This window comes from Lepidochelys kempii, chromosome 25 (assembly GCF_965140285.1).
Source record: "Lepidochelys kempii isolate rLepKem1 chromosome 25, rLepKem1.hap1, whole genome shotgun sequence".
NCBI classification, from domain to species: domain Eukaryota; kingdom Metazoa; phylum Chordata; order Testudines; family Cheloniidae; genus Lepidochelys; species Lepidochelys kempii.
The window spans coordinates 7,291,723-7,306,622 of record NC_136404.1 but is presented as its reverse complement, the minus strand read 5'-3'; the positions used below and the strand labels follow the sequence as shown (position 1 = coordinate 7,306,622).

At 57.8% G+C, this 14,900-nt stretch overlaps 1 protein-coding gene across 1 annotated transcript in view; it reads left to right on the top strand.

Annotated features, from left to right (window-relative positions):
- The window catches only part of LOC140903395 (unconventional myosin-Vb), a 74,703-nt gene that overhangs the window by 23,228 nt on the left and 36,575 nt on the right, over nt 1–14,900 (top strand). The window contains 9 exon segments of the mRNA XM_078850626.1: nt 415–586; nt 1,111–1,255; nt 5,571–5,727; nt 8,414–8,557; nt 10,550–10,631; nt 11,764–11,871; nt 12,897–13,009; nt 13,296–13,561; nt 14,354–14,435. Coding sequence (XP_078706752.1) covers nt 415–586; nt 1,111–1,255; nt 5,571–5,727; nt 8,414–8,557; nt 10,550–10,631; nt 11,764–11,871; nt 12,897–13,009; nt 13,296–13,561; nt 14,354–14,435 — 1,269 coding nt within the window.

Sequence of the window (14,900 nt, the reverse complement as noted above, 5' to 3'; positions counted from 1 at the left end):
CCTAGCAGACAGCCTTGGGAACAGGCAAATGCCCGCTTTGCTGAACTAACCCCTCACCTGGTGCACTGGAGGGAGAAGTTCTTCCCGGCAGGGTGAGCTGGCTCCTCTCCATCATGAGGAGCCTCAGCCCCTTCTGCAGGACGAAGGGTTGGCTTCCCACCCGCCCTGCGCAGCGCTGTCTGGTGTGGTGGCCGTGGCTTAGAGGACACGTGGCAGGGGATTGGGGGGCACTGCCGGTCTGGGCTGGGGAGAGCAGCTGCTGCTGCATGGGGGTGACCCAGCCTGGCTCCGTAGGAAGCCTCCAAGTGCCTTCCGGGCTGGGCCGCTAGAACGGTGACTAACCCTGTTCCCAGGCTGAGGGTGCTGGCTTCAGCAAGCTCAGCTGTTCTCCCTTGGCCTCCTTCCCCACGACAGGAATCTACCTACCCCCTCGACCCCCAGTGCCCCCAGCTGCCCTTCCTGCGCAACCCCGACTACTTGTCGGGAGAGAACGACCTGGTGGCCCTGAGCTACCTCCACGAGCCGGCTGTGCTGCACACACTCAGGGCTCGCTTCCTGGAGACCAACACCATCTACACCTACTGCGGTGAGTGCCTGGTCACTGGGCTAGAGCAGGTTCTCCTGGGACTCTTCTGTGCGGGGGAGTCCTTGAGCTCGGTAACCCGCCGCACTCCCTACGGGGCAGGGTCCAGTGGCTGGAGGAGGGGAGATGGGAGCCGGACACCTGGGTTCCCTGCCTGGCTTTCCAGCTGACCTGAGACCAGACATGGTCACTGCTTTCTGGCCCTCTACAAATGAGCCTCCCCCTCTTCCTGGGATGAGCGGTCTCCTCTGTCTCCTAGCCCTGCCTGCTGTAAAATGGCAGCTGGAGGGGGATGGTATTGAGGCTCATACCAATACCCCAGTGATGGCCATGTTAGCGAGATGGCCATGCACATCAAATAACTGCCATGGCTCACTTCAGTGCTAGCTCAAATGCCCCTTCCCCGGTGCGCCCTCCCCCCGCCGAGCTTCATCTGAGGTGCTGGGGTGGGGGATCCCCCTCACAGCATCTCCTGCCCCGCCCCTCCGCTCCTGGCTGGGTTTGAATGTCCTCCCTCCTGCCCCCAGGTATCATCCTCGTTGCCATCAACCCTTACAAGCAGCTGCCCATCTACGAGGAGCCAGTTATCTATGCCTACAGCGGCCAGAACATGGGTGACATGGACCCCCACATCTTCGCCGTGGCCGAGGACGCGTACAAGCAGATGTCCAGGTGAGCAGAGCTGCGGCAGGCTGCGCCCGGGATGCTGACGTACGCATCCCGCACTGGCTCCTTCTCCTGCTGGAGTGATTGGTGCAGAAGAACCCCCTGATTCTCTGGACCCCGGGTCCTTCTGAGCTGTATCGCCCCAGGGATGGGCTATTGTTGCTGATTAGCTACAAAGGGGACTTAAGTTATGTTGGGTGTTGGGATCTTGTGATGGGGTGCAGTAGGCTTCAAGTTCCTGCCATGCCCTGCCCCAGAGAAGAAGGGCAGTGGAGAGGGTCCTCCAAGCTGCCTAGAGAGGCCATGTGGGATGTAGCCAATCCAGGCCCAGTAGGCTCGTATAAAAGGAGCTGCAGGCCAGTGTGAGTTGTCTGCTGGCAGGGACTGGGGGAGGCTGAGGTGCTCCTGGCTGGCTGCAGGGGCTGGGCACATGAGTCTGCTAGACAGGGACAAGGGGAGCCTGAGAGTGGCTCCTGGCTGGCTAATGGGACTCAGCTAAGAGGGGCTGCGGGGAAGTGGCCAAGGGAAATGTTGAGCAGCGATTAGTGAAGGGACGCAGCACAGGGCTTAAAGGGTCCCTGGTTTGGGGCCCAGAGCAGTGGGTGGGACCAGGGGAAGTGGCTATGCCCCAAGGAAGAGAATTAGAACTGCGGCACCCCAGGGAAGGGGTGGGGCTGACTCAGTGGGGAGCTGTGGTCGGTGAACTGAGCCCAAAAGGGGTGACTCGGCAGGAAGACTGGAGTCACTGAGGACTCGAATAGGGACAAGGAGTCCTCAGGGAAGAAGCCCTTGGGGTGCTGCTCAGTTCCAGAGTAGGAGCCTTGCAACCTAGCTGGACCAAGCAGTACTGTGATGGGCCTTGCTGGGCTAGTTAAAGACTGAGCCCAGGGAGGGCTGCAGGACATTGGGGACACTTGGGACTGTGTACCCCAGAAGGGGTTTGTTTAATCCATGGACAGAGTTTGGCTTGGCCAGAGGGCTGAGTTGCCAAAGACCCTCCTGACAAATGCAGCGGCCAACAGGGGGCACGGTGAGTGGATAAAAACTGCAGGTGCACACATGCCCCACCAGGGGGCACTTGCGAGAGGTGGGTGCCACCCCATTACAGATCTCAAGTAACCTTAAAGGTCAGGAATCCTGGCCGGAGGCGCGGGGGGTGCCAGGGAATGTCTGTTTCCTTGTTCAATTGCTCTGAGCAGCTCAGAATATGATGTGAAACTGGGTTCGGGGAGGAGTGTTGAGATGCTGGAAAGATGGCAGGGAGGAGGCAAAACTGAGTCCAAGGGCCTGGAACGTGGCAGGATGGCACCCCGGAACGATCCCGTGGGGGCATTGCCCAACCCTGGCCAATGGGAGGCGCTTGCGGTGGCCCGTGTGAGCAGCACAGAGCATGGAAGCATGGTGAAGAGATCTGGCCGGGTTCTCAGAGGCTGAAGGGCAGTTGAGGCCGAGCATCTGCCTTTCTGAAAATCCCAGCCTAATGCCTCCGAAAAGGTCCAGCGCGTGGCTCAGCTGGGGTAAGACTGATGAGCAGCAGAGCAATTCCCTCTGGAGAAATCCCATATTCCTGACTAGAATGGAACCAGTGGGGGATCCCTAAAAATTTCTCTCTCCAGAATTTAATAGTGGGAGACCCATTCTGTTTGGGCCAGTCTGTAGCAGGGGCTGTGGCTCTGTTAAAGTCCTCTAGAATGGATCATATGCGTGGATGCGAAAGTCTAAAGAAATTGCTGCAAAACAAACTGGTTCCTTGGCCTTCCGTCTCTTCCCTTGAAGCATATGGAGCTGATCAGTCTGGGGATGGGCACACGACACGTGGTTTGAGGACCCTTAAATGACTCAGCTCTGATGGCTTCCATGTGTGCTGATGTACGTGACGCTCAGGCTGTGGGGGGGTTGAAGCTAGTTCATGCTACCCTGTTCTAGAGGGAGGCGCAGGAGTGTCTGCTTTCAAGGTACATCTCCAGTGTAGGTGTCACTTCCTGCGGGGGAGATGTACCCATGCTAACTCTGACCAAGCCAGCCTACTAAATATAGTGGGTAGCCATGGCTGGGGTGGCTGCCCCATGTATGTTATGTGACAGGGTTGGGCCAGATGGCTACAGGAAGGTGCTAGAAGGCAGATATATTAGCCCCAGGTTAAGTAGCTCCCTTTCCCCTGGGTAAGGTAACAGGGAAGGTTCCAGAACAATCAGGAACTTTCTGGAAACAATTAAGGCAGACAGGCTGATTAGAACACCTGCAGCCAATCGAGAAGCTGCCAGAATCAATTAAGGCAGGCTCATCAGGGCACCTGGGCTTAAAATGGAGTTCACTTCAGTTTGTGGTGTGTGTGCGCGAGGAGCTGGGAGCAAGAAGGCGTACTGCTGGAGGACTGAGGAGTACAAACATTATCGGACATCAGGAGAAAGGAAGGTCCTGTGGTGAGAATAAAGAAGGTTAGGAGGAGGCCATGGGGAAGTAGCCCAGGGAGTTGCAGCTGTCACGTGAGCCACTGTAGACAGCTGCAACCCACAGGGCCCTGGGCTGGAACCTGGAGTAAGGGCGGGCCCAGGTTCCCTCCATCCCCCAACTCCCTACTTGATACCGGAGGAGTTGACCTGGACTGTGGGTTCCACCAGAGGGGAAGGTCTCTGGCCTGTTCCCCGATCCACTAGGTGGATCAGCAGAGATTGCGGGGATTGTTCTTCCTTTCCCCATGCTGGCCAGCGATGAGGCTAACTGAGTGAACGGTAGATTTGAGCCATGAAAGTGGCCAAACTGAGGGCTGCTGTGAACCTCTGAGGCGAGCAAATCCGCCAATAAGCGCAGGACCCACCAGGGCAGAGGAGGAACTCTGTCGCAACACCTAGGGCTTCAGCTGAGATTGTGTTTGTGGGGAGGGGGTGGCTAACCCATCCCACCACTTGTGCCATTGCATTGTTATCCTTAGCGCCCAAGTCGATCTGAGCTAGCGTGGGGATGTCTGCCTGAGCTGGGAACCTCGCCTCCTGCTCCTGTGTAGACACCCCCTAAGACAAGCGGCTGCGGCTGCAGACTCTCCAGAGTGTTTCATCTCTGACCAGTGGAGCTGGTGGCCTGATGTGGGAAAGCCCAGGGCCCAACCTCAGTGTTGGTTCAGTACACACCACCGTCCTGACGTCCACATGGGGTCACCTCTGCATGGGGCCGCAGAGAACTGGGGGTGAATCAACCAAGCAGCTGGCTAACCATGTTGAGGTGAGACAGAATAAACTCCCTAGAACCGCCGCTGCCAGCCCAGCCTCTTAACTGCCTCAGAAGGACCCCTGGCTCCTTGGCAGCTCCTGGAGGAGTGTCCATGTGTAAGCAATGCTCTCCATGCATGCCCTGCTGTTTGCTTCCCCCAGACTGCCAAGTTCCATGCTCGGCATGGCTGTGGGGAATGGCCAGGTGAGGCTGGCATTTGCTAATGGCTGTATGCGAGGCAGATGCCTGCTCTCCTCCAGCTACTGGGGAGAGGGATGGGAACAAAGCCCCTCTTGAGGCATCGTGGTGGGGGAAGGAAGGGGCTGCTTGAGCCAGGAGCAGCTGTCTTTTAAAATAAAACCCAGTGCTCCCTGGGGCTGGCTCCCAGCCAGGGCGGTGGAAACAGGTGGGGAGGGTGAGCTCCCTGGTGAATCTGCATTTGTCTCTGCTAAGCAGAAGAGTGGTGGCAGGATGTGTGGGGCTGGCTCCTGCCATGTGTGGGGCTGGAGCGCTGCTGAGTGTCACTTAAAACCCAACCCCGTGAGGAAGGGTCTGTCTGAAAACTCCCCTGTCCAAGAAAAGCCGCTCAATGCTTCTCCTTAGAGGGGAGTAGGGAAATGCTGGGGGTTGGCCCCTTCTCAACCCCCATATGGGATTGCGGTGCTGAGCCTCCCCAGCAGGGGAACCAGAATCCATCTCTCCCTCCCCATTAGATGGGTGAGTCAAACTGGCTGAATTTCCCTGGTGCACCAGGCTCCTCCGTGGCCCCAGAGTGCTAAGGCCGGTTCAGACCCAGCCTGAACCTGCACTTAAACAGCCCATGTCAGCCTTCGTCCCTGCTCCACCCTGACTCTACTTTGCTGCCTATCCTAACTCAACTGCGAAAGGCCAGATGGGGCCCTCAGGGCACTCCTGGCCCAGCCACACCTGGGAGATCCCATGGGACATCCAGAGCCAACTCGGGGCTGGGAGAAACCTCCATGTTTGTGGGTGACTTTCCCAGCTGTGCCCCTTATCGTCTGGCGGTTCAGCCATCACTAAAGAGGGCAACTTCCTACGGAGTCTCTGCCCTCGCTGAGCTCCCATTGTGATGGGCTCCCGTTGCCTCCCACAGGAACAACAAAAACCAGTCGCTGATCATCAGCGGCGAGTCGGGTGCTGGCAAGACGGCATCGGCCAAATATGCCATGCGGTACTTTGCCATGGTCGGGGGATCCATGGGTGACTCCAGCATGGAGGAGAAGGTGCTGGCCTCGAGCCCCATCATGGAGGTAGGTGCTGCTAGCCTCTCCTGGGCATGCCAGAGGGGAGGGAAGAAGCAGGGATGGCTGCTCCAGATCCACTGTCTGACAGGGGGAGGAATCTGTCTGCTCGCCAAATGGCTGAGAGCTTCCTAGAGGGCTGCCAGGGTGGGTGTGGGGACTCCCATTCCTAGTTGAGACTAGGATATCGAGGGCTCCCTCTCCTGCTCATGGGCTTCCTTGGCTGCACAGGTCCCTTGGGGCTGCAGCAATGCCCTCTGGAGGCAGCGGAGGTGGATCCAGCTGGAAGGCTGGCTGCTCCCCTGCCACAGAGGCTCCTCGCGGGCAGAGGTGCCCCATAGATCCAGGCTTTACCTGGAGCGAGATTCGCCTCCTGCCCCCGCTGAGCAGGCCGCTGTGCAGCTGTCCTTGGCACAGTATTGCCCCTCAAGGGGCTGAGGGAAGGGATCTCTGCAGAGCAGCCTGGCGGGGGGCCTGGCATTCCTCATTTTCCTGCTTCCTTTTCCCTCGCTGTGCTCCTCGCTGCTGAACTTGGGCCTGTCGGCTGGCTGGCGGGGAGGGAGGAAATCCTGCTCTGAGGAGGCAGCTCTCTGCTCCCCTCCTATGGTGCACCGTGTCTGGAGCTGCAGTTCCCAGCCCGCCTGGGTTCTTCCCCTCCCCTCTCTGCTCCACGTGGGAGATGGGGAATCCCACCCCCTGCCTTGGGAAGTGACGGCAGCTGTAGGGCTGGGGCTCTGGGTCCCAAGGTGAGGGAAGTGGACAGCTCCCACAGCCGGGGGATAGAAAGGTTTGGAGACCTCCCTACCCTGAGGCCCTCTGAGGGTGCGGGGGAGGGCAGGGTGAAGCAAATCTCCCCACGTCTATCCCCTCGGCTCCCCCCACTGTAGCTAGCGGGCAGGGCCGTCTGTGCGCCTGTATCGGGAAGGCAGAGCACAGAGCTGTGGTGTGGTTGGCTGCACATGGGACCTCAGGAGGCCTCTCCGTCCCAAGGTCCGTCAGCATGGAGGGGCTTCCCCTGCAGGCCGAACGGGGGTGGGAATGAGGCCCCCCAGCAATGGGTGGCATAAGAGCAAGAGGAAATCTGCAGGGCAGGGGGTCTCTGCCTGGAAGCCCGCTGAGCCACAGGATGGGAGCCCTGCCAGTTGCCCTGACCCACCCAAAGGCAGAATGAGGTTGGCACTTGCAAGGGAGGCAGCTGGAAGTGCCTGTTCCCCTGTTTCTGTCGGCTGCTTTGATGGCAGTTGGGCTCTTCCCCACGGGCCCTGCTGGCTGCATCCAGTGTCTTGACAATGCTTCGTGGGGCTGGGCGAGGGTGTCTGGGGACCACTCGGCATCCCAAAGACTCTTCTGATCCCACCAGACCCATCTCTCCGCGCACACCTTGATCGGGGCACAGTTCACCTCTGTGCTCCCAGCTCCTCTCCTCCAAGGGAGGCTGTCTCTGTCTGGATCTTAGGGAGCAGGTAGCCCCGGCCTCATTCAGTGCGCAGCCTGTCTTGCACTGATGCCCCATTTCTACACGCCTCTCAGCAGGATTCCTTGCTGCCTGGGCTCCAGGCTGCTGCAGTGAGGTCTCCCGAGGGCACCAGGCCCTAGAGCCACGGTTCCCGAACGTGTTACGAAGGCGACCCACCAGCTGCGTTTTCTCTTTGCAATTGCACGTGTTGGAGAGCAAGTCTGTCCTGCAGATCTGGGCCCGGCTCAATATGGGCTGCAGTATCGCGGCGGGTTTGGCCCAGCTGCCCCTTGTCCTAACGGCTTGGGTGGCCGGGCCATAAGAGTGATGCTGTGACCCAGTCTGCCAGGAGCAGGGAGCTGGGCCCAGATCAGTGGGACAGGAGCTGCCACTGTGACCCACCCCCTCCCCTTTGCACCAGGTTTGTGACCCATCTAGAACCTTCCCATGACCACTGGAGGGTCAGGACCCACTGTTTGGGGAACACTCCCTAAGGCATGCCCCATGCCAGCCTTCTCACTGCAAACACAGCTAGGAAGGGAGAGAGCTCAGGGCTTGCAGGCTGATCAGCCCTGTACCTGCCACCTATGTGTGGTCCCAGGTATGATCATAGAATATCAGGGTTGGAAAGGACCTCAGGAGGTCATCTAGTCCAACCCCCTGCTCAAAGCAGGACCAATCCCCAACTAAATCAACCCAGCCAGGGCTTTGTCAAGCCTGACCTTAAAAACCTCTAAGGAAGGAGACTCCTCCACCTCCCTAGGTAACTCATTCCAGTGCTTCACCACCCTCCTAGTGAATTTTTTTCCTAATATCCAATCCTAAACCTCCCCCACTGCAACTTGAAACCATTATTCCTTGTGCTGTCATCTGCTACCACTGAGAACTGTCTAGATCCATCCTCTTTGGAACCCCCTTTCAGGTAGTTGAAAGCAGCTATCAAATCCCCCCTCTTTCTTCTCTTCTGCAGACTAAACAATTCCAGTTCCCTCAGCATGGGTGGAGGCAGGGGTGTGTGCATAGACCCACTCTACACTGTGGCCTAGTGGGCAGGGCACTGGACTAAAACTCAGGAGACTTAGGCTGTGTTCCCAGTTCTGCCACTGACCTGCTGGGTAACCCCGGGAAAGTCCCATACCAGCCTGCCTCCATTTCCCCACCTGTAAAATGGGAGTAAGGCGGCTCCTTGGCTAGGCACTCGGAGATCTAAGGCTAAGCACCATTTCCCTTCCCAATCAGGCTTTTGGAAATGCCAAGACCACCAGGAACGACAACAGCAGCCGCTTTGGGAAATATGTGGAAATCTGCTTCAGCCATGAGTATCGCATTGTCGGGGCTGCCATGAAAACCTACCTGCTGGAGAAATCCCGCCTCACCTTCCAGGTGGGCACTGTGCAGGGGAGGGGGTATACACACCAGCTGGCTAGGGCACTGCAGCCCAGGGTATCACTGACTGGGTGACGGTCCAGCTCTTGAAGCAGGGTAAGCAAAGCCCCTTTATAGACCCACGTAAAGGTGGCTGGCGCTTTCCCTTGCTCGCTGGATTCTCCTGTTGTCTGAGCTGGGACTGCAGCCTTGGCCAGGCTCTGGCTCTGAGCATGCTGAGGAACTGGACTCTGGGAAGGGCCTGAGAGGCAGCAGAGTGTGTGGGGGGGTGTATATACTTCAACATTTTCCCCCTTATCCCTGCGCACCTGATCACTGCCTACTGCTTTGGACTTCAATGCCAGCTCCAAATACTACCCGAAGTCCTTAGGCTCTGTGTGCGGGGGTGGGGGGGCAGAGCTCCTACAGTGCAACGGAGCTCGGCATGAGGTTGGGGGTACAATGACCTGCCCAGGGCTGGGGGGGGGTGCATGGATGGCAGGTGGTGGTAAAGCCGCATGACATGTTCTGACTACTGGACACTCTCTCCCCTGGCCCCAGGGCCCTTGCTCATATAAGGCTGAGCAGGGACCACTGTTGCTGACTGAGATGCAAGGCTCCATTTGAGTCTTAATCTGTCGTCTCCATACCCTCTCGCCCCCCCAACGTGCCCGATCTGTGCAGTCACAGCTTGACTAGAGCTTCAGGAAACGTCCTGAACCAAAACGTGAGAGTTAAAAGGGCCTTTTTGACAACAGGAAACAGAAGACCTTGCGATTTCCTCCCTCTCTCTCGCCCCTGCATGCAGCACAACAAAGGACATGGAGAATCTTTTAATTTTTAATTGTTTCACTTTAACGCTTGTGAAAAGAAAATGGGGGTGGGGAGAACTAAACAGCCCCCAGGATCATTGATTGTTTTCTGTGGTAAAGCTGGAAAAAGGGAAGGCCTGAAATAACTTTTCCATGAGAATTTACTGAAATTTAAGACCCCATCATCCAAAGCGTGCCAACCGAAAGGACCTAGATGTGTGTGGTTTTCACCACCGATTCGTCCAGAGCTTGTGTGAGTGAGTTAAACACACCAATGAATGCCCTCCTCCGCAAACTTCCCACCAGTGGCAAAGCTGGAGGAAGTGGCTGAGCCTTGCTGGCTTACTGAAAGTTCAAATCCAGGCTCCGTCAGACAATCATGGGGAAGGAGGTTCCACAGACCCTTTGCTTAAGCTGAGGAGCTCTGTTGGCTGACCAATGCAGGTGTCTAAGCTAGGAGGCTCCCATTTCGGGTCAAAGTTGCTACCTTAACCCTCCTTCCAGGGAGCAAATCTGTAAGAACAAGACCTAGTTGCCTCTTATCAGGAGGGCTGGCTGACTTTCAAGGAGGAAACATTTTTGTCTGGGGGGCGGGGGGGAAGTGCCCTTTTTCTACTTAACTTTTCACTTTTGGAAATGAGCCTCTTTAAAATGTGCTTTCCATTTTTTAAAGGGAAAATCCACGATATTGCTAATAAACTAATTTAAAATGTCTATTCCAGAAACAGTGACCAGAAATTCCAATGGGAAGCTGGAGAAATGCTTCCCTGTTGCCTTCTACATCTCCCCCCTCCTGGCTGGAGCTGCGGGCAGATGGCTGAGATGCCTGGAGATCCAGGCAGACCTGAAAGATGTGGCTATGTAGCCAGGCTGCAGTGCTCCTCCATAAACTCTTGCTTGAGCGGGAGGGAGTCTGAACTCAGACTCTTCGATTCCAAAAGCAGGAGGCTCTTCTTGAGTTCAGGGCAAGACTCTTAGCTGGTAGCTATAGTAGGCCCTTATTCTCTTATGTGAACCAGCAGCTAAGCATGGGGTAGCCAGGTACCCATTCTAGCATGGGTTTGTTACTGTGGAGGAGGGGGATAGCGGTATCTGACATGGCCTGGGCATTCCTTTAGCCAGAGGGATGAGGTAGCAACAGGGGGAGGGATCCAGGAAAATCTGGCCCAAACCGGCTGTTCTGCTTGTCTCTGTGCAGGCAAAAGCTGAGAGGAACTACCATATCTTCTATCAGCTGTGTGCGTCGGCTGCGCTGCCGGAGTTCCAAGGCTTGGGCCTCGGTAAGTGCCCCAGGCAGAGAACCAGTGCCTCCCTGGGCAGCCAGCGTGCGGGCAAGAGCCCAGTCAGCTGTCCCCATGCACTGTCCCCGCAGCAGCTCTCCGGGTGGTGCCGAGTTGGGAAGCAGCAAGGCTGGGGTGGGGTCTATACAGGACCCCTCAAACGAGGGCTGTGGAGATGGATCAGAGAACCTAGAGGGTAGGTGAGGATACCAGGGTGGCTCTGGGGCTAAAGGGACCTCTCCCCTTGTTGTTGACCTGTTCCGCAGCATGAGAACCAGGGGCTGGTTGGACAATATTCATGGCAGGCAAACTGAAAAGGTAAATGCTTTTGGCAGTGTATAGAGGAGAAACGCGGCACACTGCTTGGGTTCACAGGGATAAGCAAAGCTCCTCAAACAATTATTCCATGGGGGAATGTGCCTGTTCTAAATCAAAAACTTTCTGCGGAGGGGGTTCAACTGGGACAAAGCTCCTCAGGTTTCAATCCTGCCTGGTTTCCAGTCTGGCTTCCTGACAACTCGTCTGCCTGGCTTCTTGGCAGGCTGCCTGGTAGGCGACTGGGGGCCCCAGGATTTCCAGGGCCTCCAGTTCTGGGATAGCCCATTAAACAGACTGCCACAGGTCTGGGGACTCGTGGGTAGCTGGCTTTGGAGCTGTGGGAACCCCTGGAGCCTGGCTCCCCTTCAGCCCACCAGACGATTTTATCTGGAAATCGTCAGTGTGGTGGGTTATTTTGCGGGAGGGGGGATTAAAAAAAATATGTCATCTTCTCGCAAAGAAGTTTGAACTTGTGTGTGTGATCCACATCTCTAATTCCTAAAACCCTCCCCAGACCGGCAGTGGGGCTCAGCTTCTGGCCATCTTGAAGAAGCTGTTTTCAAGGGGCTCTCGGCTCTTGCCTGGCACCAAGAATGTGGCTGCTTTCCGCGTTGGTGTCTGGCCATGCCCCGCCAAGGAAGGGATGGGGATGCGTGTCTGGATTGGGAGCAGGGCCATAGCTACCCCAGTAGCTGAGGGAAGCTGTGGGAGGAGAGACGGAGGTAGTGGGGCTTGCGTGCGGCTGTTCTGCTGATCTTGCTCCGTCACAGCAGAAGGGAACTAACTGGGAGCTGATCCATCTCTAACCCTGCAGGTGGGGCTGAATCCTTCCGTTACACCAACCAGGGGCAGTGCTCGCACCTCGAGGCGACGGATGACGCTGCTGACCTGGAGAGCACGCGAAATGCCTTCTCGCTATTGGGTAGCTGTCCCTGCCTGTCCTGGTACCACCTCCGGCTGGGGGTTGCAGCTGGCTTGAATGCAGTGCTACGGTCCCCACCGGCTTTGTATCGTCACTGCTAAGAGCATGGGGGTCTCCGGACCACGCCAGACCAGGCTCAGTCGGGCTGATGTTTGAGGAAGGCACGAGGAACCCCCTAGTGGGTGGTTAAGGAATGACTCATCCATGGTTCTGAGCCCTGGCAGGCTGCCCCCACCAGTTCCCCGCTGGGACCCAGAGGGCAAGCTGCCTGGGGCTTCTCTGGGCGGGGGGGAGCCTTGTCAACGTCACTGTAAAACTGGCTCCCGGCAGGGGTGAGGGCTGCTGGGGCTCCTTACCCAGCCCTCCGGGGAAGGGGGACAGCTGGGTGGGGGCCATGAAATTGACAAGACCGTCAGAAGCCGATGTAAGGGACGCGGTGTCTACACACGCCGCATCACCCTTACGACACCGACATAAGCCTCGTGCCTGGAGGCGGAGTTGCTCTGTCGGGGTAGTAGGGCACTTACCTCTGCAGGAGGAAGGTTGTAGACGCTGACCTAATTAGGTAGCTTATTTCGACCTTATGACCACCTAACTGGGAAGTGTAATCCAGTCCCTAGTCTTCCTCCGAACTCCACCCCCATTTCCTAGCCCTTATAGCATGCCACAGAGCATGCTATGGGCAAGCCACAGTGATCGCAGGCTGCGGGACGCTGCCCTCTTACCACGGCCACCAGGACAGGGTGTGACCATGGCATGGGAGGGCACGTGTCCCACTGGGCAATAGGAACTGCCGGGCATGGGCAGCTGCCCAGAGTTAGAGGCCACAGGGGTGCGCAGAGCTCTGTGCTCCTTCCACCCAACCTGCCCCCACGTCACAGCTGAGGGGGCGTGGCTGGAACTTGCTCCTTGTCTGAGCTGAAGCTGTCCTGGGGCAACGCGGGAGGAAGAGTGGCTAGTGGCCCTCTCCATGGGGATGCCCGGCTCCTGGCCTGGTGGGGCACAATGTGCTGTGTGCTCTGCAGGGGTCCATGAGTCAAACCAGCTGGAACTGTTCAGCATCCTGGCCTCTATCCTGCATCTGGGCAACATCCGGCTCCGCGCGAAGGACCGGCACGGGGAGAGCTGCTTCACTGAGGTAAGCTGGTAAGCTCCCTCCACCCTGCAGCGCTCGGTGGGTGTCCCCTCTCCAGTAGCCCGCAGCCCTGGGCGTAGCGGGGGGCCCGGCTGACGAGGGTGGCCCTTGCCTCAGCCAAGCTAGAGGTGAGGGGGCCAGGCTGGTGAGGGGCGGCTGGATGGGCCTTGGGCTGTTGGCTCGGAGTGGGGTGCTCTGCCGAGCCCCCCAGAGGCTATCCCAGTACTAGCTGGGTGTCATGGGGTCGCTCCCTGCCCCACAGCGACGAGAGGGTTCTGTCTCCATGCAGCCAGACGGCGAAGCCCTGGGCCTCTTCTGCTCTCTGCTGGGTGTGGGGAAGTCCCAGGTGTCACGCTGGCTCTGCAACCGCAAGCTGGTCACAGCCGGCGAGACCTACGTGAAGCCCATGTCCAGGCGGCAGGCCCTGAACTCCCGCGATGCCCTGGCCAAGCACATCTACGGGCAGCTCTTCAAGTGGATCGTGAGCAGGATCAACAAAGCCCTGCGGGCATCCTGCAGGCAGCACGCCTCCATCGGCATCCTGGACATCTACGGGTAAGGACCAGGCCTGCGTTGAGTCCAGCCTTCCTCGCTTCAGGCCCCGCACGGAGGCTGGACCAGCCTCTGCGCACCCCCATGTGAAGGAGAGGTCTGTGCCTGCTCAGAGGGGAGCCAACCTGCATAGGCTCCTTCCTGGCAAAACCTCTCCGTACTAGTGAGCTGGTAGGTGCCCCACACTAACCAGGTGATACGGCCTCAGAGCATGGACTGCCTGGGTGATCCTTTCTCCACACACCTGGCCAGTTCCCTGGACAGTCTCTTCCGGGGTCTTCTGAGCTGGCAGGTCCTAGTTCTCCTGGTCCCCTCTGTTCCTTTTTTTCCCCCTTGGTGGGGAGCGGGTGCCTACCTGGCAGTCTGGGAAATCCAACTCCAGCCCCGTGTGGCCAAGACAAGGGTATATGGCTGGGCCAAGCTAGAGAGTGGCTCTGGTTGTCTGCGCTCACTGGGCTTGGCCAGCTGTGGACCATAGCAGTGTCCCTTTTCCCATCCCCATCTTCTGCTCTCGCTGGTGAGTGCTCCCTGGCCATCCCTGCTGGCCTCCTGCCTAGAGGCTATCGTACGCCACCCCCTCTGGAAGGTACGAGGGTTCAGGGCAACTGGGGGCATTGCAGAAGCTAATGGGATGGAGAGGAGTGTGTAAGGCCCAGGGATCCTCTTTGCTCCAGCACTAAACTCAGCTGGATTTATTTCTCCCACTAATTCTCCTTGTTTAAAAGCACAAACCCTTGGAGAGACCCTGTCAGCTCCCCTGTCGTCGTCCTCACCCCCACCCCGTCTCTCCCCCAGGTTTGAGACGTTCCCAGAAAACAGCTTCGAGCAGTTCTGCATCAACTATGCCAACGAGAAGCTGCAGCAGCACTTCAACCTGGTCAGTGCTGCCCCCGCTCCTGCCAGGCTCCGGAACCCTTGCAGGGGGTCTGGCATCTGTACAGCACCTAGCGCAGTGGGCCCCGGGTCCATGACTGGGGCTCCTGGGTGCTACGGTAAAACAAACTAACAACTGAATTAGCTGGGGAAGGTCACTGGGTACCTGAAGTCTGTTCTCCCCTCGCTGCTCTGTCCCAAGCCTGGTGTCCTCCGGCTGCTCTCAAAGAGCAGCAGGCAGCATGCTGTGGGTGTGGTAGCAATTGCCAACAATTGCCTCCCCCTCCGTGCCCTAGGGGAGCCTTGAAAGACTGCCTGAGATGGCTCTTAAGAACAGTTTCTGCTAGTTCAACTGAGTTTGACACCTGCATATTGAATTCTGGGCCTGGCGCCTTAGTGCGGAGACCAGTTAGGCTGCGCCTGTAACCGTGCTTGGAAGTCCCTGGGCAGCTGTTACAGCGTTCACCAG